Consider the following 25,322-nt stretch of genomic DNA (forward strand, 5'->3'; position numbering starts at 1 on the left):
GTAGAAAGTGAGAGAGAGAGCCCTGGCTGTGCTGCCATCAATGCAGAGCAGGCTTGTATTTTTGATTAGCAGATGGAGCTTTGATTTAATATGACCCCTTTCTGCACATAGGTTGAGCTTCCTGTAGTCAGACAGGGCAAGTGCTGTAAACCAACATCTGGCACACAACAGCCAACAAAGCATGGGGCTACTGAAAGACACAAGGCCCAGCAATGCTGTGGGACATGGGTTCCAGCACTGAAAGCTATTGTGGCATATCAGTCTTGCTGTAATATCACACAATAATGGTTCCTTTTAAGGTGCTGGTATCTGCTTTATAGGGAAAGACAATGAAGAGATAACGTTCAAGTAGAGCTAACACATCCCATAGCCTGCTTTGTCACCTGTGGCAGCCAATCAGAAGGATTAGCAAAGTAGTACAGTTTCAGTGTGTAAAACTGAACTGCTTTAAAACAGAATCCAAGGTGACCTGAAGGAGGTAAATGAGGTGGAAGGAAGAAAAACATTGAAATAATTCTCTATTGGTTTAAACAGTATCTTTTGTTTAACAATGACTACATTTAATATGCAACACGAACAAATGAAGGTTGCAAATGGAAAAGGTATAACAAGCATTTTCTCTCAGTTTATGAAACTATATTTCGTGTTTAGTAAGACTACATTTCATAAGCAACACATGAATGAATGCATTGTTCAGGAGAAAAGTGCAACGTGACTGTCTCTCTTCACCACACACAACAACAGCAGAAATACACACTCCTGCCAATCTGAGGAGGTCACCACAAAGTCAAATTGATCCCGTTTCACACGAAAGGGCACTGGTTGCACTGGTTTCCGCCATAACCGCATGCTTCAGATCACTGCTCCTGTTCAAACAAGGTTACGGTCAAGGCACAGTCAATAACAATCCCATCGACCAACCAATTTATCCAATGCTCATCAGTTACATACAAAAGTAGAAAGTGGAGCCCAGCAAGGGTTCAACCACGTTCTCATCAAAAAGGCTGACACACAGATGCCTATTTCAGTCACCACAAACACTGAGTATGGACTGAGATGAGCATTTTCTGATTTGCTTGTGGCAAATGACCAAGTCACAGTAATCGCATTGTGGTGTATTGGTTAAGGAGTACGGCTCATAACCCAAAGGTTGCTGGTTCATTTCCCAGGTAGTACCCTTGGGCAGGTACTTAACCTGAACTGCCTCAGTAAATATCCAGCTGTATAAATGGATAACATGTAAAACAACTGTAAGCAATGTTAGCTTCTCTGGATAAGAGCATCTGCAAATATAACATAAAATGAAGCATACACATCATCTAAATGATAAGCACATGCTGAATGCATTAGGCCAGTGGCTTGAGACAATTACAGCAGCTTTTCCCTCAGAATTCCAGCCGTGAGCTCCTTGCCTGTGTTGCAGCAGCGCATGCTCACTGAGGCACGTAGAAACAAACAATTGTATGGGCGGCTGAAAAGAGAACAGGACGACGGCGACTGCAGATTAAGCCCCTGTAACACCGCGAGATGCTGCGAACTAAGAGCACATGTTCACCAGACAGCAGCTGCCCCCAGTGCTGGAAAGAGAGGCCTCGCCAAGAAGGCAATGATATCGCTGCTGCTTAACTTCAGGATTATGGACTCAAACAGACCCTGCTGAAATGTGTTCAGCCAGGCAGTGGAAGACAGGTTTCTATATTAGCAGGCTAGTGCTTCATGCTTGCGGCAATACACTAGCAGTACTGCAGACCTCATACATAATGGCTTGGGGTAAGTGTTGTTAGCAGACATAGTTCTGTGGCCTTTAGTGAGCTCACTCACAGTACAGGAAAACATCCCCATTCACTGGAACACGTTCTAGGGATCCCTCCAAATGTGGGAAACTGTAACTGGAACTGTAACTGTACTGTACTTCACTATTAAGGAAAATAAATAACTCCACAAAAGGGGGATCTGCTCCCAAACAACCACAGTCTCAGGATAAAAACAATGCAATAATACAAGTAACCAGTGAGTGTGTTTAATACCTGTTTCTATAACAGTGCTATAAATGTGTGTAATGTGTCATATAAAAGGAAATGACTGTGGGTTAGCGTGGTGCTCTGCAGCCAGCAAAGTCAGGAAATACAGAGTGCTGCCTGGTGTGAATATTCCACACTCCCACACAGGAAAAGCAGTAAATAATTCATCCAATTTCACAGTGATGATATGAAGTCCCTGTGGCCAGGATGTTGGCCCTTAGCACGACTAAAGATCCACCTTAGCCATACAGGGGGCTATTGTAACTATTGATATTTCACAGGGGGTTCAGTTGCTGAGCCATGCAGGAGGCTATGCAGAGAAACAGGGGGTTCAGTAGCTTAGCCATACAAGGCTCTATGTAGAGAAAGAGGGGATTCGGTAGCTTAGCATTACAGGGGGCTATGTAGATAAACAGGGGGTGCAGTAGCTTAGCCATACAGGAGGAGACTGTAGAGAAAGAGGGCGTTCAGTTACTTAGCCATACAGCAAGCTATATAGAGAAAGAGAGTTCAGTTATCAGAGTCTTATAATGCAACTCAGTCAGGGGACACATTATTAAGTACAGAATCAGTGTGCCTCTACAGGTGAACAGTACTTCACGTGATTCTGATTTGGATGTCCATAATGTGTTTCTGTAAACAGAATCCTGGCAGTGGAACACCAGTTTGAGCTGAACCCAGTGAGTCAATAAAAAGAACTGGCATTGACTGTAGCAAACTATCATGAACTAATATTACAATAGGAGTGACATGAATAGGAACTGGGGAGGGGGGATTGTTCTCACCTTTGTATAAGTGATCTGCAGCATCTTGACAAACTGGGGGTTGGGAATAATCCTGACAGGGGTCCTGATTGGAGGGCAAGGGGGGGCTTTGTGTTCTTGGCAGTTGGCCAATTTTCCTGCCACCCATTAAGTGAGAGGATGTTGGGGCGGTTTGGGCATAAGTGGATAACAAGTGCAATGGGGCAATTTATACTCCTTATTGTGTCATTGGCAAATAAGCCTGAGGATGATGAGGTGCTGCTTCCACTCAAGGTGCGCATTAAAAAAAAAAAAACGCTTCCTGCACGATAAATGTCAAACCTTTACCTCCATCTGTAGTGCACCAGGATTACAGAGTATCTGAGCTATACACTTCAGTGGAGTATTTATCAAACAAACGCTTGTTTTCTGCGTTAATCACATTAACAGAACACTTCAGTTCACAGAGAAGTCAAAAAGTAAATATAAAAAATGTGGAGTTCACTGAATGTGCAACTGACAACAAAAGCAACCAGTAATTCCAATCAATTTGCAACTTGGAACATCTACCATACCAAGAAAGATAGACTATTTAAGCCAGGTTATTTTTGGTTGCAATAGCGATCACAAAATGCACATTGCCACCTAACAACAACCAAAGGAAGGCAAACAGGTAAGACAAGCCAGAAGAATCACCTTAAACATACACACCCCAGTGCACTGACATCACAAAACCTTACTGTCATGGTTACGCAAGCAACCCGTGTTTCACCAGCACTGTTATTTTTCTGCTATTGGCAGTATCCAAGGAATTACATGTACTACTACACATAGGCTATGTGCTTAATTGCCCACTGGCATACAAGTGTGTGATTTGTGACAGTACACAAGTACACAGTTACATCAATTATAAGCACACTTCTTCATCAATTAATAAATTTTGACCTTAGCTACAGTAGAGGCTAGCTAGCTAGGTACAGTATTTTGTTCTAATAACAAATACTAAAACTGCATGTTAAGCAACATGACAGTACATCAGGTGATCTGGGTTAGCATAATACTGGTAAAAAATGCCCTATTTGATAAGTGGAAATGGTTGTTTGCCATCTAGCTGCTTGTATCCTGACTACGTACAAGTGTTCAATCTTTCCGCCATTTTTTCCACTTCTGGACCCCACTTCAATTCTGCACCCTGATCCTTTTTGTTTTGCAATGAATTCTGGGATGGGAAACAAGAAACATTTCCTAAATAGAGTGCAGCCTTCTTTTTTCTGCCAACTGCAGCATGACATTGGATACTTCCAAGCATACTCTATCCATACTATCATATGTGAACTATAGAAGATGCGGTCACTTACTGATCAAATTATCTGAACCACATCAATACCCCAAAAAATAAAAACAGAACAGCACAGCCATCTATCAGCAGTTCTAAGCCTTGAATCTGGTTATATTTAACATGACAAATTGTGCTTATGTAATCCAATGTTCTTACTCCACCTTCTCATTGGCAGTGAATGTCCTGACAGCTTAAGCTGTACAGAAGTTCTGAACTTCATTTATGAAACCATAGGGGGAGGGGGTGACCCTGACATCAATTAGTGCATTTAAAGGGTTTATCTGTTAAGAGGCTCACCCCACTGCAGAAGACACCTAAGCCTTCCCCTGGAGACAGAGATACGGACCCAAGTGAAAGTGACTGATGCCTGTGAAGCACAAAGCCCTCACTGCTGAATTGTCCTGTAGTGTCACTGCCAATGGTATGGAGGGAGAGGGGCAAGTCACTGCAGGCTACGGAGGTAAAGGGGCACGGCACTGCAGGCTGTATGGTGGTAGAAGGGTAGAAAACAACAGGAAAATTCATGGAGGACAGAAGCATTCCTGGGTACAGACGGGAACAAAAACCCTGACTCTTACACAAACTTTTTTCCCATCAGATTTCACACTATGTACAATATGTACACAAGGAGGTCGACACCCACAAAAGCGGATAAAACAAAATACATGAACACAATCCCATTTTCGAACGGATTCATATCCACTTTCCTGCACTTTCCTCTCCTTTTCTGTGTTTGAGAAGGCCCCCACCATAACCCTCCTATCTGAACTAGGAGGAAGTGCACAGCACTGTGGAGGGAACAGGAAGTGGATGGTGCTATTCAGCCCCCTCTGAGCATCCAGTGCATCTCTACACGCCTGTCCCTCATACCCACAGGTGGAGGAAATTTCAGGGATTTCCATACCTTTGAAATGTTGCTGGACCGGCTTGCTGAATGACCAAGTGGCTTCTCATTCTGTGACAGAGAGAAAGAAACAGAGGGAAAGAAGTAAGTATTTCACTTACTGCTACAGGAAGCTATTCTTTATCCTGTTTACAATGAATATAAATATCAGTGTTGCAGTAATGTTGCTGCTGTGGTTAAATTCAGTCTGCTATTGTGGTTACAGCAGTTACATTCTCAAAGCTGCTCCAAAATAACATGATGTTGTAATAGAGAAACACTGCAGAGAAAGTACAACCAATAAAATCATGATTTCATCCAATATTTTTAGACATTTCTGAAAACAACCGGCAGATGATGTCTTTAACACTAATAAAGTTGCTCCACTTAACCGCATTACCATGGTGTATATATTCAACTTGTCCATCAATGTTCACCAGCTGGTTGGGAACTTTGCCAATAATCATTAAAACAGAACAGGTATTTGTGCAAGATATATTTATCTGTGGTAAGACCTGGGATTTGATAAACAGGCATTTGCAATATTCAGCACAGACGTGATAGTAAGCATCTATGCAATGTCCAATATGCCTTTAACCGTAGAGAAATTGCACATGAAAACATGAGGAAACTACATTTGCTATACAGTAGACACAGCAATCAATGAGGACAGCTCAGCTGATAAAGTTAAGATAAAGACATGAAAAGATCAGTAGATCATATCAGCACAGTGGAGATTTTTACTCTCCTCTTGAGTTAATCATGCGGTCACAGACCTAATCGTTCTCAGCTGCTTAAAACTGCAGGCAAACCATAACCTGAAAAGAACCACTTGCGCTCATAGGGACATCCAGCGACCAAAATAAAACCCTCCTTGTGCTGAACCAATTTTAATGTTAGTTATCATGGAAGAGAGAGTCTGACATCTTAAAGCCAATATCGGTGTTGTACAGGATCGACCCTTAGATGCTCAACTTTTGAACTGCATTCTGAACAGCTTATCAGTCCCACTTTACTGAGGCTCAAAGTCGGACTAATAGAATAATGATGCAGAGGAAATGGGAAAACAGGCTCCATCTCTTAGCAGCAGCAGATTCAATGTTACAGTAAGTACTAAGGTGTTGCTCCTAAATACTGAAAAAACAGTTCTTTTGTGATGCATATGAGTCCAACACCATACATAAGAACATAAGAACCTACCTATTCCATGTATTGATAACTCTTTGTGTAAAATAATATTTCCTTATATCAGTGCGGAACTTACTCTTAACTAGTTTCCATTTATGTCCTCTTGTTTTACAGACTGAACTCACCCTAAAGAATCTATTATAGTTAACCTTATTGATTTGTTTTATAAATTTAAATACCTCAATTAAATCACCCCTAAGCCTCCTCTCGCTTAGTCTAAATAGGCTAAGTAACTTGAGTCTTTCCTCGTAGCTTTTATATTTCATGCCAGGAACTAATTTAGTTGCCCTTCTTTGAACCTTTTCTAGAGCTTCGATATCTTTTTTATAGTGCGGTGCCCAGAACTGCACACAGTATTCCAGATGCAGTCTGACTAAGGCATTGTATAATTTCAATATAACCTCTTTAGATTTATACAAGGGATAGGGGGAAAATAACAAAAAAGAACCAACCTCACCCAATCAATTAATAAGGCGATGAAATCTTTTTAATAAAAATGTCAGACGCACTTCCTCCATGGTTACAAATGGTGCAGCAGGTTTCCCCTCCACCTTTTGCAGGGGCAAGGCTAAAAATTAACCAATGCCTGGTTGCTCCCAGCAAGCAATCCTCTAGTTCAGGCCAACATAAAATTTGACATATTTACAATAAGCACTAATTCTTTGGAGTGTCGTTTTTAGACTATTTTTTATTTTCTTTTAACTGGACATACAGATTACACACGTTCATTTTAGTGGTCTACAAGCACCCATCCCCACCAGTGTTCACAATAAATTATACTAGAGACCCAGACTAGTACAAAGCTCAAGACAACACAACAGTGTGTTACGAGACAGAAAATATCTACAGAAAATTTGTCAAATGTATATTTCTGTCGAGACCCATGTTATTGAAATGTTTGTTATTTCACACCCTGTTTTCCAGCAATGGCAAACTGTGTGAGTACCACAGGAGCTGATCTATGGCTTTTTTCTGACCCCGACAGGAGGTTGAGAGGACCATACCTCTGAGATGCAATCGGGGGCTGGAAAGCACAACCAGCACTCTAAAAACCCAAACCTGCTTCACACTGTGAACAGAAAACAGAACTGACTGATACAGCTGTTTGCTATGTTCTAAGTTCTCTCTACATACATTGTAAGGATGCAACAGGGAAGGTGGTGAAGTTGAGAAGAGGACTTTCAACAGCAAAAACAGCACAGTGCAAACTGACTCAACAACAGAAACTAATCTAAGTGCCATATAGGCCAGAATTAGTCCTGTGCTTCAGTGTCTGGAAGCATTAATCATGGTGCTTTTTAAATGTGGGTGAATAGCGCACCTAATTAATCTGGAGAGGTGGTCATCAAATTAGTCAGTTTTTATTAGCGTGCTAACTTTAATCAAATTGCATTTGAAAGGCACACATCTTACTTTATTCAGGGTATCTAGTTTGCATTTGGTTTGTACTCTTTTTAAGAAGGTGCATTAAACTTCATTAGCTACATGCAGACAGGTACAGCCCTTGCGAACAAATGAAATGACCAGCCCTTCACATGCAGTTCTATTCCTGTAGCATTGTGTTCGTTAATCTACCTCAGTGAACTCCAAAACAACTAATCAACAAACAGATGGGACTGACTGCATTGCCTGGGAGCACAAAGATTCTTCCAGCATTCCCCTCGTGGGTATCACAATGCACCCTCAGATACATTATACCTACCAATCACTACAAATGCATGTGACAGTGGAGCCCTGTAACCCTCCACTATCCCTATACAGTAACAAATGCTAACAATGCTATGCTAATATTAACACAAACCCACACGTCAATGGACCTCTGTAACCCCACATTACCCCTATACAGTAACAAATGCTAACAAACACTAACAAATGCTAACTATGCCACACTACTGCTAACACACATCTGTTTCGTCTCCAGTCAGCAGGAATTCACCACCAAAACAGGACGAGGTGAATCAGACTATTAATTCAATGGTAAGTGTGGCCAGAAAGCCCTCTATTTCAGGATCACACACAGGCTACACTACAGAGACACAGGAGTGCGTCAGTTAGACACAGAGTGTGACCGGCATTGGAAATCATTGTCCTGACGTTGTCACTGACCTGGATTACAGTTCAAACTGACAGACGGCACAGGAACATACAACAAGGACGTATTACACAGCAGCTGTGCTGAGTTTGAGAGAGCACAGAAAAACCCAGTGCTACCCTGAAGCTCTTTTGGGGTAATCATTTGGGGAAGCTCTTTGATCAAGGGGGGCCGGCAGTGTTCATGTTTAATTATGGTCATTTACTTGTGGTCTTCGGGGGGTTGCCATGGTGATGCTAATGCCTGGAGCTCCTCTCTCCTGTTGGAGAAATTCGAGCCCTGAGACACCAGTTCCCATGCAGTGTGGACTGAACCAGCACTCAGAATACCCAAAACGCATGGCGATCGGGCACACATTCACTTTAACCTCCGGTTAAGCAGCTATCACCCCTCCCCCCTCCCCCAATGAGCTGAAACCAAGATCTTAATGCCTTGTGGCAGAAAAGGCTGGGGTAGCCCCCTGTCTTTTTCAGAGAACACTGTCACAAATCGTACGTGCTCTGGAGTGTCCTGTCATCAATGATCAATCAATCGTGACAGGACCTCTCATGCGTTGAGCTGATGCCAGGACATGTATTCGGTCAAACTTCCTGTTTCATTCACAGTGCTGGCAGGCACACTGCAGCAGTTGCTAACCATTCATCCTGCTGTTGAATAGACAACCTTTTTTACAGGACAGGTTTAAGCACATCATTATGTGCACAGAATATTTACAGGGCTACATCAGTATGCTGGCCACTGGAGACTTTATGGAGCAGAGCCACAGCAGTCTACCTGAGGCATTACTATGTGTTGGGGGTGGTGGCAAACCATTGTAAAATTGCCTCTTATGATGTTATGGAAAATGCCTGATTAAGATGACAACAGCACAAAATGTAAACATGCATTCAACCTTGAATTTGAGCACTTAAGCCCTGCATTGGAAGATGTAACCTCCGTTCATATCAGTCTTTCATGCAGTCAGTGTGTGGTACTGTTTGCTATGAGAATACAGCATACAGGATTCTTAACACGTCAGACACCCTACAAAGCAGTCAAGTGGCTCCGTCTCTCCTGTGCATGGTTGTGACTCTCAGACTGTCAGGTGGGTGGGGAAGTGGGTAAGGATGTATGTCTGTTTTAAGGGTGCCCTCTGGGGTGAGGGGACAGGCCAACAGGTGTGTTTATAAATCATTCACTGCTCCAACACACCTGTCCTTACTCCCTACAGAATGCACTACTATCCCCACACAACACACTACCACCCCAACTCAAAGCACTACTGTCCCAACACAACACATAGCCATCCCACCACAATGTACTACTGTCCCAACACAACGCACTACTGTCCCAATGCAATGCATTACTGTCCCTGTGCAACACATAGCCATCCCAACACAATGTACTACTGTGCCAACACAATGCACTACTGTCCCAATGCAACACATTACCATCCCAACACAACCAATAGCCATCCCAACACAACAAACTACTGCCCCTATGCAATGCAAAATAATGCAATACTGTCCCTACACAAACACACTACTGCCCCAACACAACCCAGTGCCGTCCCAACATTATGCATTATAGATATCATATTAATGCTAATTAATTATGTTAATTAATGTTTATGTTAATATTAACATATGGACATATACAGCTTGTTCATATACATCACTACAACAGATGGGAAGTAACGAGCACATAGCAATGAAAGAGTCTGCTGTTTCTGCAAGCCCCCTTCTCTGCAGTCACTCTCCCTCCACTTGGCTTAAATGCAGGTCATTTAAAGCCCTCCTTTAAAATGATGCCGATGATCAGTCACTGCACAACGAGCATCATGTGCTTGTTAGCTCCTGGAACTCTGTGCCACTTGGCGCGGTTGTACCCTTTAATACAGGAGACAGCTGTTCATTGCAGTCGAACGGCATCAACATGAGCCCAGAGCGGCAGTGTTACAGCACTCTAGCATTTCAACAGAAGGGCTCTACTGTTCCTACAACTTTAAGTTTCTCTCTAATTCTATCTGCCCAGTGCCGGCCAGAAGCAGATGGGCTCCCCCTCTGAGCTGGGTTCTGCTCAAGGTTTCTTCCTGTCAATTAGGGAGTTTTTCCTTGCCACTGTTGCCTTAGGCTTGCTCTCAGGGGGTCTCAGGCCTGGGAACAATGTAAAGCTGCTTTGTGACAACTTGTGTTGTAAAAAGCGCTATACAAATAAAATTGAATTGAATTGAATTGTTGCTCTTGCTGGAGGATGTCAAATGAAATAAAAACCAAAGCATGCGGGGAGGATTTGGACATCCCTTCTAAAGTTGAGGCAGTAAAGCCCTCTCTCTGGCAGCACTTGAGGAGCTGAGGAGATTAAGAGACGGACTGTCTTTCCGCTTTGCAGAGGATTTCCTGTGTTTCAGAGAATGAGCTCAAGAGAACAAGAGACACGGCTGTCAGTTCTGTCCATCAACTCTGTGTGTGTGCAATCCAGCAGTAGTACATAACCTTGTCAACAATGTACATTCCACCAAGCTACACCTACCAATGAGTCACCTGAGCGGAGATTAATCTGATCACAGTAGACGATAAAACATAGTCATGTATTTACAACATATGAGAAAACAATGGCAGATACCCCAGCGGAGACATAATGTGACATCATGAATACCTGGTGAGCACGGCAAAAAAAGAAAGTGCATAACCTTATGAACAGTTATTTTCAACACATCATATGCAGCCGCAGAGCTGGCATAAAGAGATCCAATTTGCCGGTTTTATACGAATGGAAAACACTGTCTTCTCCCTCAGTATGTTCTGATGTCATCCCAGGGAAAGACACAGAAGACGGTAATAAAAGACCAGAGTGTGGAGCTACAGCTGAAGCTGCAAGATGCACGGACAGGTGATGTGTCAGGGTGCTCTCTGATTAAGCAGCAAGCTGCAGCGTCGAAGGGCCTCATGTAATCTGCTCTGGAGTATTTCACACTGCTGTTCCCATCATATAGCTCATATAATAACCATGCCAGTTTAACAGTGCCAATGTCCACAGCGTGCAGCTGTGCTCGCGCTGAAGCCTCGATACGGACTCTGACATAGGCAGGGGGTGATAGGGTAGCAGTTGGTAAGCAGCTTGTCAACTGACGTGTGCACGAATCACGGTGTACTTCTCTCTGTCATGGTTCCAATCACAGCAGAGCGTGTCTGCTTTGTACTTCGGAATGAACGTCTCCGTCTCCTGGATGAGCTTAGAGGTGGTGACGTTAGAGGTGCAATGCTCCAATCTGTATATGTTCTCACCTGCAAACCTTTGATAAGAGGTTTAAGTATTTCAATCCGAAAATCCTTCAGCCCTCATAAAGTCAAAAGTCACTGGCCTCCTGATATCTGAATCCATATCCTGAATCCTGAGCCATAAGCACCAGCCTCCACACCTAACCTGAGGAAAATCAAGATAAGTCAAATTCAACAGGTACCCGAACTGGCACTACCAACACTTTTGTGCCAATCTGGTTCAAATTTTTACAGAAATGTGAATGACTCGCCTGTCAGCAATAGGCAGAGGTGTTGAGAACTTGTCAGTCAGTGACAAAGAGAGGTGTCGGGAACTTAGGGCCTCTAAGACTGTCACCATGGCAATGGGTAGCTTTGGCAGCATTGGTTTGATGATGCATGTTGCAAACAAACAGCCACGGTGCCGTAATAATCTAAAACACCGTGCACTTCCACACACAAAAGACTGCACTTATCCTACAGCTCCCTTACATAAAAGAACCAAATGAAGTCATTTCAATGGTACGTGCTCAGCAATGCAAAAGCGTGCTCAGCAATGCAAGAGTGAGCTAATGGAGCTGAGCCATACAGGAAAATTGGATTCTTAATTTGCATGTAAATTTTGCTTTCGTTGCAACTTAATTCTTGCGTGAGCTCTGAGCTGTTCCACTGTTTCACTCCACCTTCAGTCCGAGGTAATTCGTTGAGGGCCAAAGACGCACCTGAACCTCAGCGTTCATTTAAGTACATAAACTGCTTAATTAACTGTTGGTAGCAGCATTTGCAGGGTACCATTAATAGTTGTTCTGGGCTGCTCAAAAAAAAAGAAATCAGAATATATTAAAGACCTAAGTAACTAAATTTTGGCACAGGGCCAAAAAATACCATTCTTCATTTACTTATGTGAAATGAGAGTGGCAATACCCAAGGATGGCGCAGTGATGAGAGAGGTCAGGCGCTGGACCGCCTAATCAGAAGACATGCTACAAGACACGTTGGCAGATGTAGACTGGGTCATGTTTCACTCCACCTCTGACGACGTCAACGAATACGCGGAAGTAGTGACGCGCTTCATCACCAAGCTGGTGGACGATGTAGTTCCTGTGGCAAAAGTTAGGACCTTTCCTAACCAGAAACCATGGGTAGACAAATTCATACGCAAAGCACTGAATGCACGCACTGCTGCCTTCAAGAACGGTCTTCTGAATGGGAATATGGACGACTATAAAGTGGCGTCATGCAAACTAAGGAGGGCAGTGAAAGACGCAAAGCGACAGTACAGGAACAAAGTAGAGTCACAATTCCAACTCTCTCACACCCGACGCATGTGGCAAGGACATCAGGAGAACCCTGAGACAAGTAAACACTAAGAAGGCAGAGGGTCCTGACGGCATACCTGCGCGGGTGGTAAAAACTTGCACAGATCTGCTAACCCCTGTGTTAACGACCATCTTCAACCTCTCCCTGGCGCAGTCCGTAGTACCCACATGTTTCAAAAGATCTGTCATTGTTCCTGTGCCCAAAAAGCCCTCCCCAACCAACTTAAATGACTACCGCCCTGTAGCCCTCACATCACAAATAATGAAGTGCTTTGAGAGGATTATGAAGGACTACATCTGTTCCTCTCTGCCATGCACTCTGGACCTCCTTCAGTTCGCCTATCGCCCCAACTGCTCCACTGATGATGCAGTCACTCACGTACTGCACACCGCCTTATCCCACCTTGACATCGGCAGAGGGAACTATGTTAGAATGCTTTTCATTGACTACAGTTCAGCTTTTAATACTATAGTCCCCCCGTACTGGTCAGTAAGCTTCTGGACCTTGGACTGCATAGCCCTCTGTGCAAATGGATCCTGAACTTCCTGACTGGTAGACCACAGGTGGTTAGGGTGGGCAGCCTCACTTCCACCTCTCTCACCCTCAACACCAGTGCTCCTCAGGGTTGTGTCCTCAGTCCCCTGCTGTATTCTTTGTACACACATGACTGTGTGGCAAAGAGTAGCTCCAACACCATCATTAAGTTTGTAGACGATACTGTGGTTGTGGGCCTGATCACCAACAACAATGAGAAGGCCTACCTGGAAGAGGTGGAGGACCTGACAAAATGGTGCCAGGTTAACTACCTCTCCCTTAATGTCAGCAAAAAAAAGGAGCTCATAATCGACTTCTGCAAGACATGACAGAGGAGCTACACCCCACTCTCCATCAACGGTGCCCCAGTAGAGAGGGTGAGCAGCTTCAGATACCTCGGCGTACTCATCACCGAGGACCACGCACGTGGCCCACTCACACTTCCACCCTGGTGAAAAAGGCACGGCAGCACCTCTATCACCTCAGACTGCTAAAGAAATTCAGACTGCCAAAACAGATTTTAAAAACCTACTCTGGTGCCATCGAGAGCATTCTGGCAGGATGCATCACTGCCTGGTATGGGAACTGCTCTTCACAGGACCGTTTTGTTACTCTCAGACACACAGAGGATCTGCAGTGACGCACTCCTGACTGAAGGAACAACGAGCAAACTGAGCAAATGGAGAGAATGTGCTTGCTGATTAAAAAGGGCCCTGCTCATGCCAATGTATTTCAGGAGAAAACTGGATGACAGCTTTCATTCCACATTCATTCAAAAAAGACAATAAGTGGAGAACAAAGCAGCAGTAATAATGACCGTCTCTGAGCTGGTGCTGTAATTGTAATGGGCACAATGGCAGTAAGGTTCTTTGTCAATGTGTCATATTCAAATGAAATGACGGGAGATTAGAGCATGCTCAAAGAGCCACTCGTGTAAAGCCATCTTCACTGTGTGCTAACCAACTAAAGAACTTTCAACTTTCATGGAACGTTCAACTGAACCTGTTTGCTGAGCTGTGGAAACTGTGCTGGCAGTGCACGAGAGGGAAGGGGGTGTGGCCAACTGATGTTTGGCCCCTCTTCTGCGATATCCCATCACCTTTTGAGCGAGTCATACATACAGGTCCTTCTCAAAAAATTAGCATATTGTGATAAAGTTCACTATTTTCTGTTATGTAATGATAAACATTAGACCTTCATATATTTTAGATTCATTACACACAACTGAAGTAGTTCAAGCCTTTTATTGTTTTAATATTGATGATTATGGCAAAAAAGTAAAGAAAAACCAAAAATCCCTATCTCAAAAAATTAGCATATGTCATCCGACCAATAAAAAAAAAGTGTTTTTAATACAAAAAAAGTCAACCTTCAAATAATTATGTTCAGTTATGCACTCAATACTTGGTCGGGAATCCTTTTGCAGAAATGACTGCTTCAATGCGGCGTGGCATGGAGGCAATCAGCCGGTGGCACTGCTGAGGTGTTATGGAGGCCCAGGATGCTTCGATAGCGGCCTTAAGCTCATCCACAGTGTTGGGTCTGGTGTCTCTCAACTTCCTCTTCACAATATCCCACAGATTCTCGATGGGGTTCAGGTCAGGAGAGTTGGCAGGCCAGTTGAGCACAGTAATACCATGGTCAGTAAACCATTTACCAGTGGTTTTGGCACTGTGAGCAGGTGCCAGGTCGTGCTGAAAAATGAAATCTTCATCTCCATAAAGCTTTTCAGCAGATGGAAGCATGAAGTGCTCCAAAATCTCCTGATAACTAGCTGCATTGACCCTGCCCTTGATAAAACACAGTGGACCAACACCAGCAGCTGACATGGCACCCCAGAGCATCACTGACTGTGGGTACTTGACACTGGACTTCAGGCATTTTGGCATTTCCTTCTCACCAGTCTTCCTCCAGACTCTGGCACCTTGATTTCCGAATGACATGCAAAATTTGCTTTCATCCGAAAAAAGTACTTTGGACCACTGAGCAACAGTCCAGTGCTGCTTCTCTGTAGCCCAGGTCAGGCGCTTCTGCCGCTGTTTCTGGTTCAAAAGTGGCTTGACCTGGGGAATGCGGCACCTGTAGCCCATTTCCTGCACACGCCTGTGCACGGTGGCTCTGGATGTTTCTACTCCAGACTCAGTCCACTGCTTCCACAGCTCCCCCAAGGTCTGGAATCGGCCCTTCTCCACAATCTTCCTCAGGGTCCGGTCACCTCTTCTGGTTGTGCAGCGTTTTCTGCCACACTTTTTCCTTCCCACAGACGTCCCACTGAGGTGCCTTGATACAGCACTCTGGGAATAGCCTATTCGATCAGAGATTTCTTTCTGTGTCTTACCCTCTTGCTTGAGGGTGTCAATGATGGCCTTCTGGACAGCAGTCAGGTCGGCAGTCTTACCCATGATTGCGGTTTTGAGTAATGAATCAGGCTGGGAGTCTTTAAAAGCCTCAGGAATCTTTTGCAGGTGTTTAGAGTTAATTCGTTGATTGAGATGATTAGGTTAATAGCGTGTTTAGAGTACCTTTTCATGATATGCTAATTTTCTGAGATAGGAATTTTGGGTTTTCATGAGCTGTATGCCAAAATCATCAGTATTAAAACAATAAAACACCTGAAATATTTCAGTTGGTGTGCAATGAATCTAAAATACATGAAAGTTTAATTTTTATCATTACATTATGGAAAATAGTGAACTTTATCACTATATGCTAATTTTTTGAGAAGGACCTGTATGTGTAAACCTTTCATAAGAGTGTAGGGATCATCCTTATCTTAGGCAAAAATTAATCTTCGGCAATCAATCTTAGGCGATAAAGTCAATTAAACTGAAATAAATGTTGTTTATTTTTAAAATAAACAATTTTTAAAAACTCCAACAGAGTAAAAGAAAGGAAAAAAAAGTCATGGTCTTTTTAGATATAAGAAGATGTAGGGACTGCTGGGCACATAGGCTAGCCTCAGCACTTTGGAATGGGGATTCTGAGCAGGTTTGCTGAGAGATTTCTGGCTTTGGTACTGAGCTATTTCAGGCTGGGGCTGTTACAGCAGAGTGTATTATACCGTCAGCTAAGGAATTATTAACGAAAACACTGGTGGTACCAGATCATGAGTGCTTACACAGTGGATGAGGGGGAAAAGTCAAGAATGAAACAGGTACAGAGCGCATGAATCTCTGCCTCCATTTAATAAGAACCAGTGGATCTACGTTCCATGTTACTTAATTCTGAGCCCCCCAGATCAGCTATCCATCCATGGTTCCTAAAACCCATGAAAAATGAACTGAAAATGAAAGTCAAAACAATGCAGCTGTTCTGTTGTTTTCACAAAAATGAAAAAAAAAAAGTAAAGTTGCAGATCATTTGGGTGTTGGTGTCAGAGTTGGGGTAAATTCCATTTCAATTCAGTTGATTCAAGAAACTCATTGAAATTTAATGAACAAACTGAAAATTGCCCATCACTTCCATGAAGATTTTTCAATTCATCAACTGAATTTCATTTCCTTAATTTAATTAAGGAATTGAGGAATTAAGTTAATTAAGTTAATTTCCCAAAATTAGTGAGCTGAAATGGAACTGACCCCAACTGATGTCTATACGTGTATCTTGGAATTTCAGGCAGCTCAAAATGATTAAAAAGCACAGCTCTACCACAGTCAGATGGCACTGTGAACAGCATTTTCAGGGTTCACCCTCCAATCTGACCCCACTGGGCAGGTTCCTGTTAATGAGCCCACTGTGCCTTGGCTCAATGGGAGCTATCAGCAGACAGTGGGGCTTGAATGACAGCATGGTGTTGGACTGCCGCACTCAGGGGGTACACTGTTGCACCTGGCCTCTTTTTACAAACGCCAACATGGTCCATCCCTCCACGCAGTTCTGCCATCAATGGATCCATTCACAATATTCAATGGTGTCAAATAAAAGTGATTAAAAAATCCTGGCTGAAGTTTTTAGTTACACACCAGGGGCTGAAGCAACAAGAAAAAACCTCCACAGGCCATCCATTTGACTCTTCCTATAATGCGGACCCCTGAGAGCGATCACACTGTTTCATCAGATCATGACAGCTGAACCCTCAACGCTCATGAAGCACCAAATGAGAGAAATAAAGGCATCCAAGCCCTGGTGCAAACAGTCCCCACAGACTGTATGTAAAGGGTCTCTGCTATCCACACCAGACAGTGCTGGACAGAAAAACAGAATTGTAAATAGCTAAATCAATACCTCCATGCTATCCTTATGTGATCCTGCTAACACCGGTCTATATTAACAATTCAGATAAATTTCCACTGAAATGGGATGCACTCCAAAAACTGCCTCGACAGCATGTGCACTTCAAAACAAGGCCTCGGAGTCACATTTTTCATAATTCCTGACAATGCTGATAAAATTGACTGTTCCGTAGGGGAAGGCCTAAAAATGCCAAACCTTCAATATGTGCAACTGACGGAAATGCTCCAAAACAGCACAATGGAGGTCTAACAGTCAATGGTCTGGTCATTTTAATAATGAAAAATATAAAGTTTGGTGATTGTCGATTTGTTAAAAAGAAGACCTCTAAACCTTGCCATGACAATAGCAATGGATGGTCAACAGCTGTCCTTTTCTAAGCCCATGTGTACAAGTAGGTTTACATTTACAGTAACAATCAAAAGTTTGGACACACCTACTCATAGAAGGTTTTTTTCTTTATTTTTACTATTTTCCACATTTTAGAATAATAGTAAAGACATCAAAACTATGAAGTAACACAAATGGAATTATGTAGTGACCAAGAAAGTGTTAAACAAATGATACTTATACTTTAGATTCTTCGAAGTAGCCAAAAATATATATTTTTGAATACATATATTTTTAAATATATATTTAAGAAGAAATTCATACATCAACCACACTATTTATGTTTGTCTATGAAACAAATTTCAAGCATTTCAGCATAGGTTTTTCATCAAAATGTCTTTGAATGCATGTTTTCTCTTTCTATCTTAATCAGGTGTGTCCATACTTTTGACTGGTACGGTACATTTAGTCGCTTTGCAGAAGTTCTTATCCAGAGCAACATACATGGTTATGCATTTATACAGCTGATTATTTACCAAGGCAATTCTGAGTACCTTGCCCAGGGGTGCAACAGCCTAATGTCCCAGGGAATCCAGTAACCAGTAACCCTTGGGTTATGAGCCCTGATTCGTAGTACTACATCACAAGTCAAGTTACAGTTTTGTCACTACAAAAACATGGTTCAAAGCCTGGTGTGAAACAGACACCTGGCACATGAAGACTAAAATGCCAGAATCTACACATGTTTACAAAAACTCCAAAAAACACATGCTGTACAAATAACAATATTTTTATCTCCCATTTCAGTTCAGCTATCCTGCACAGCACTTCCCCAATGTGTGTACCACATGTGCAAAAAGTTTGGTGCGAATACCTTAAGGCAATCAAATTCCATGAGCATTTTTCCAAAACCAGGTCCAAATGTTATTTTTGGTGCCAAAACTCTCTCACAGTTTGGATAAATGTTTTTAGCAAGCCAAATGTGATATGCAATAGTTTTTTTGCAATAGGCTTTATTTTAATTTAATTTTTTATTTATGGATAACTACAGCCATGTATTGTTTCAAGTGTGCAAGCTACACTACACTACCCAGAAGCAGCTGGTTTTGACACATTGTAGGGTCATTTGGTGTATATTAGCCAATGAAGGCTTATTTTAAACATTAGAACCTTCCCAACATCACAGCTGACTGATCTAGAACAATCCTATCACTGCCTAGAAAGCCACAAACATAACATTCCACCAAAAGTAAGAATTGAATGGGCACAACAGACAGAATACAAAGCTAGTATTTTTTTAAAAATAACATTTGCCAAACCTCCATGACACAAAAGTGATAAGACCTTTCACAGAACAGAACTATATAACAAGCAGAAGTGTTACTCAAACAGTTTTCCCAGCGTCAACCTGGCCCTGAAGCAGTTAATATCAACAACTGCAGGTCAAGCAGGATGTTAGATAAAGATACCACACAAAACCTTACCACTGTTACTTTCCTGCCAGTGCACAAACTGAATGTAACCTGAGAGCAAAGTGTACATAATCTTTACATAAAAAGCAACATGTGTTTTTTTTTGTGTGTGTGTGTGTGTGTGTCCGTATACCAACACATGCAAGCATATATATTATTATTTAAACTTTAAAATGTCTCATCTACCTCAAAGCAGGACCTTCAAATCCCTGGAGGGTGCAAAACTTTTTTAGCTGGTCACACATTTAAAAATAATCATGATAGATGGCACACATAAATATTCTTGCCTTGTCAAGCCCATATTAATAAATCATTCCTTTAATCAAAGATCAACAGGGAGAGGGAGCTTTTGAAGATTTTAGGCCAAAAAGTAATACATCTGAAACACAAAACTGCACATCTATTTCCCATGGATAATACACACACACACACACACACACACATATTTTCTAACAGCAATAACCCTCTCCACAAATACTAATTTCTGTATTTGCTTAAAATCTTTCTAAATAAAGAAAACTGTCTGTAATCTAAATGTGGTCCAATAGAAACAAGTTAATCTGTGATAAATATTAATTTGAAACCAACCTTAATTATTCAGTTTAGAACATGCGCCAGCTGTAAATGTAACATGAGGTGTGCTGATTTCACTATGAGGCAGCGCCTGTTTTACCAGGCCAAAATGACTGCATAAAGCAGACCACAAGTCTTTTTCAGGTGACCTCCTGAAAACCTAATGTTTGATGCACCTGTTTCTGTCAAACTCAACAACTGAACCAAAAAGGATCAGAGAACTTCATGAACTTTTGCCTCTCATGAGCCTTGAAGTAGGCAAGGCTATTTTATTTGTACTGGTTTCTTAACTTGACAAAAACTATTTTTGCTGACATCTAGGGCTGCCCCCTAGTTTTCATTGGTCGGTTAGTCGCAGAGAAAAAACCCTCAAACTCCATCCGGGAGCTGCGCCTTGTCGTTAAAAAGTTATCAGACTATGTCGGGCAGGAAATCATCCAAAGTGTGGCATCATTGTGAGCGTGTAAAGGACGACCACCAAGAAGGTGACATGTAAACTCTGCATGCAAAGATTCGCCAATCATTCATCGACCTCAAACATGATTTATTATGGCGTCAGATTTATGTCAAAAGTTGCGAGCGGGGAAAACATTCTCGCGCACAAAACACTCACCACACGCCAGAGAATTTCTGCTTGGTAAGCGCTGGAGGGCATATGCGCTCGCGCTGATTAACAGTGCTCTCGAAGTTGAATTCTGCTTATCCAAAGCGACATACAAAAGTGCAAATAGTGAGCAAACAACAGGCACAAGGGCAAGATGTGTACAGGTCATACAATGCAGATAGTGCTGAAGCTGAGGACAAGGACAGAACTAATCTGATCTGAGATTACATATATCAAATACAGTTACTGGGACAATAAAGTGCAGCTATACTACCTAGGCAAAAACGTGCTACAAATACAACGTAACTTGCTACAAGTACGAGCCAAGAATCTTAGATTATCAAGGTCAAATGGCAAGGGTGTCAATCCAGGAAGAGTCTGAAGAGGTGTGTCTTCAGCCCACGTCTGAAATTTCAAACAACTGAGAAATTTCAAACAACTTTCAAACATTTCAAACAACTGAGTCCTGACAAAGTTCGGAGTTGAAGGCACAGTGGACGGAACAATGGTGGCGACACCTGAAGATTTATATGTAAGTGATACTGATAGATGGCTTCGTCTAACAACCCAGCAATTTACTTAGCTAATTAACGTTAGCTATGCTTCCCCTATCATTCATCCAATTGCATGCATTAGACCTAACGTTAAATAACATAACGTAAGTAAATTGCTGTGTTCATTCCACATTTATACAAAATAGCACCTGGTATTGATAGAACACACATGTGAGTTGTTGATCACATTAACATTAACATTAACAAATTGCAAACTTAAGGCTATATGCAGCTATGCGCTATTAGGCTTATCCAAGTGTTCGTGGGGACTGGGGAAGACATATTAGGCCTACCTCGCTTACCGCATGTTTAGCTTCATGATCTGGTTTTTATTTATTATTTGTTTTATAAGTTATTGTGTTGGTGCTACAAGTTCATAAGTTGCATAATGTTATACTGTGTTGAAATAAACCAACAAAATGTTCAGTCTCCTTGCTGGTTGTTCCAACACATTCAGAATCATTACCGCGGCTTACAGGCGGCTTGCTTCCTGCGTGCTCTTGTAAAATTTATATTTTAAAGGCTCATTATTACAGTTTTGTATTTCTCTGTAACGTAGCACAGTGTTAGCAATGTTACTTATAACATTCTTTCTTGGCCCTGGAACTTAAACCATTTTCTGATGCCCCCCAAAAAATATACATTTAAATAATTAAGTTAATATCATAAACGCGTGACGACTAGTCGACTAATGGCTTGAACGAACGACTACTAGTCGACTAGTAAAATCTTTGGTCAGAGGCAGCCCTACTGACATCACTACCTTATTCATGTACTGCATAGGCTACTTTTGCATACTGATGATTTGTGAATCGCTGTCGGACACTCTGACTCCTTGGCCAATACAGAACCATGCACAGCTCTTTCTGGAATGTTTTACAGCTATTGCTGTCTAAATCCTGATAAGTGTCCAAACTTCCATGGCTGCATGTAGCCTCTGAGTCACAGTGTCTGCCCAGCAAACTTGCTTTAAAGAGACACTCTTTTTGTCATATGCTCTGAGGTCTTCACCAGGGCCAGCCTGACGCATAAGCAAACTAAGCGGCTGCTTAGGGCCCCCGTGGCCACCAGGGAGTGCTTGGAATGTCCCACAAGAGAGCTTGAAATGTTTTTTTTGTGATGTATTATATTTTGGGTTGTCAAAACAACACATTAATATCGATAAATTAATTATAGAAAAATAACACATCCAAAAAATTTATGCAGATTAATCGCTCTCTATGATGCCCCTTGACCCCATACGTCATTGTGCATTTAAGCAATAACAGCACGACCTCAAGTGTGATATTGCTTGTATACAACAGTTCTACAAACAAGGCTTATTATGTAACGATAATTTGAGACAACAAATTATTTTTTTTTTTTTTTTTTTTTGTCATTTATTCGGCTCCGCAGACAAAAATAGTTCCTTCAGGATTACATTTACACCTGTTCTCAAGCAACTCACAAACAGTTTCTTGTCTGCAGGTTACATTACATTACATTATGGACATTTAGCAGACATTCTTATCCAGAGTGACTTACATTGGTTACAGCTTTTTTTTACAATGTTATCCATTCATACAGCTGGATATTTACTGTTAGTTAGCTAGCTAGCTAGTTTCCTGCTTTTTTTATCATACACGAAAAGGCTAGCTAGCTACTTTCTTTCAAACCCGACAGCAGGCTCGCCAGCTACTTTTTATCATACTCGAAAGGCTAGCTATACGGTAGGCAAGCAAGCCACTTTTAATCATAGCCCACTACACCCTAGCGAGCTACTTTGTAGCATACATGGATGGGCTAGATATACGGTAGGCTTGCTAGCTAGCTATTGTTTATCATACCCAATTGCAACTGAAATGTATTCACTGTGCCCCAGTGAATACAAAGCAAGGACTATAAAGACATGGTTTGATGAGTTGGGTGTGGAAGAACTTGACTGGCCCGCACAGAGCCCTGACCTCAACCCCATCGAGCACCTTTGGGATGAACTGAAACGGAGATTGTCCGATTCTCGTCCAACATCAGTGCCTGACCTCATAAATGCTCGACTGAATGAATGGGCACAAATTCCCACAGGAACACTCCAAAATCTTGTGGAAAGCCTTCCAAGAAGAGTGGAAGCTGTTATAGCTGCAAAAGGGGGACCAACTCCATATTATAGTATATGTATTTGAATACAATGTCATTACAGTCCCTGTTGGTGTAATGGTCAGGCGTCCGAAAACCTTTGTCCATATAGCGTGTATATATATATATCCACCATATGTTACTGTTGGTCTATGTTGCCTAACTAATTTTAGTTTAGTTTTTTTGGCATCTAAAATATGATACATTAACAATCATTACAATGTCAAGGATAAAATGAGAAACTTATGGACTTATTTAGATCATTGTTCTTGCTGAAACATTTCTGATTTTTTATTTCCTCAATTCATTAGGTCATATTTTTGATTGTTATGGTAGGGATGCACAATGATATCAGCACGACATGAAAACTTAGGAAGTTAATTATCGCCATCGGCAGATATGAAAATTTCTGCCGATGTGCCTGGCCAATAAGGTGATGCGTTAACGCATGCAATGAAGCTAAATGTTTATTATGAATGCCAGCAACAAGCTTCAACATGTCAGCTGTATGGAAGTAGCCTATTTCAAAGCATCTGAAACAGATAACAAAATAGCTATTTGCAATGCTTGTAAAGCACCAGTGATGCGAGGTATAAGTTTCTCACTCTGGGAGGAGGCTAGCTGTGTCTTGCTAAGCTTTTTTCTGCTTCTGGAGGGGCATGAGACCATTAATATCGCGGCTCGGTAAGTAGAGAATGCGATGGGTAATAAGACAAGAAAGCCTATGATCGTGGAGCTTGTGCTTTGGGACTCGGAGGTCCTAATGGTTTTGACTGACCCCTAGCTATGTTTCTCACCCTGGTAGGATGCTAGTTATGTGAGACCATTTTTCAATTACGCGGCACCTATATGTACACTATATCGGTATCAGCATCAGCACTTACAGAAATATCGACATATTGTTAGGCAAAAATCCAATATCATGCATCCCTATGTTATGGCCATTATTGTGTATGAACAGTGAAAAAATGTTCTGAATGTATGGGATGTTAACCTTAAAAGTTTATAATGTCTGTTATCATTGATGCAGTCATCTACCAAAATTCATTTGAACTAAAATATTTTCAAATGCTTCTCACGGCAAATATTGATATATGCAATTAATTTAGATTAATTGATCAAAAAGCATATAATTAATTAGATTAATTTTTTAATTGCTTGAAAGCCATAATTACATTATGTCAATGGTAATCATACAAAAATATTATTCAATATGCAATATTATATTAACAATAGTCAACAGTATTAGTGGCGCCGAGGCGGTGGGGGGTCCCCAAATCAAATTCTGCTTAGGGCCTCATAAAGGCTTGCGCCGGCCCTAATCTTCACCATCATGCAAACATGCCATCAACATGCCTGGGGTAGTACCCCTCTACCAATATACATGCAACCATGCCTAGGAAAGGTCAGAGGTCAAAAAAGAGGGTGTCCTACAGCACGGTCAGCTTGCTGCATGACATGGAGCATGAGTGGACCAGGCTGATGTGTTTCAACCTACAAGTGCCTGTAGCCTGGAATCGGGGGGAAACACAAACCAACTCCCACCAGTCATGTTCCACCAGCCAGCCATTGTGGCAAGGCAGTTATCTTGTATGTCAACAATACCACTACTATTACTACTAATAATGTCATTAGCATTATCATGGCTATAATATGGTATTATTTCATTTATTTTTATTGGAGCATGATGGTTCAGCAAGAGCTCATATGTTTATGATTTTCAAAGGAAGAAAGTGGCCTCATTCAAGAGCAGCTTTAGCAAGTCCTTTAAAAAGACAGCTTCTCCTTACCACTTAGAGCCCTGCGAACAGGAGCACTATGGCCATAATCTGACAGTCAATGACCATGCTGCAATGAAACCCTTAAATGAAAGGCTGATCACTGATCTTGCATTAACCTGCACAAAGCAGGAAAGCCGAATCCTCTCAAAAGTGAGGCTTCTATGTATACCAGCGGGTGGCTTATGCCTCCACCAAAGTCCTTGTAAAATCATTTCAGTGACCCTGTTTGGTGAATGTATTTGCTAGATGAGTGTTTGCTAGAAGTGTGTTATTGTGTGTTTGTGTATGTGTGTGTCTGCATGTCCCT

The 25,322-nt window shown here is 41.9% G+C and overlaps 1 protein-coding gene across 3 annotated transcripts in view; it reads right to left on the reverse strand.

The window, feature by feature from the left end:
- march8 (membrane-associated ring finger (C3HC4) 8) overlaps nt 1–25,322 on the reverse strand; it is a 126,827-nt gene that overhangs the window by 21,236 nt on the left and 80,269 nt on the right. For all 3 annotated transcript variants that reach the window (XM_036546218.1, XM_036546217.1, XM_036546216.1), the window contains exon 3: nt 5,008–5,058. In XM_036546218.1, the coding sequence (XP_036402111.1) occupies nt 5,008–5,058 (51 nt within the window). The remainder of the gene's footprint in view (nt 1–5,007; nt 5,059–25,322) is intronic.

The sequence above is a fragment of the Megalops cyprinoides genome, chromosome 15 (genome assembly GCF_013368585.1).
Source record: "Megalops cyprinoides isolate fMegCyp1 chromosome 15, fMegCyp1.pri, whole genome shotgun sequence".
Lineage (NCBI taxonomy): Eukaryota > Metazoa > Chordata > Actinopteri > Elopiformes > Megalopidae > Megalops > Megalops cyprinoides.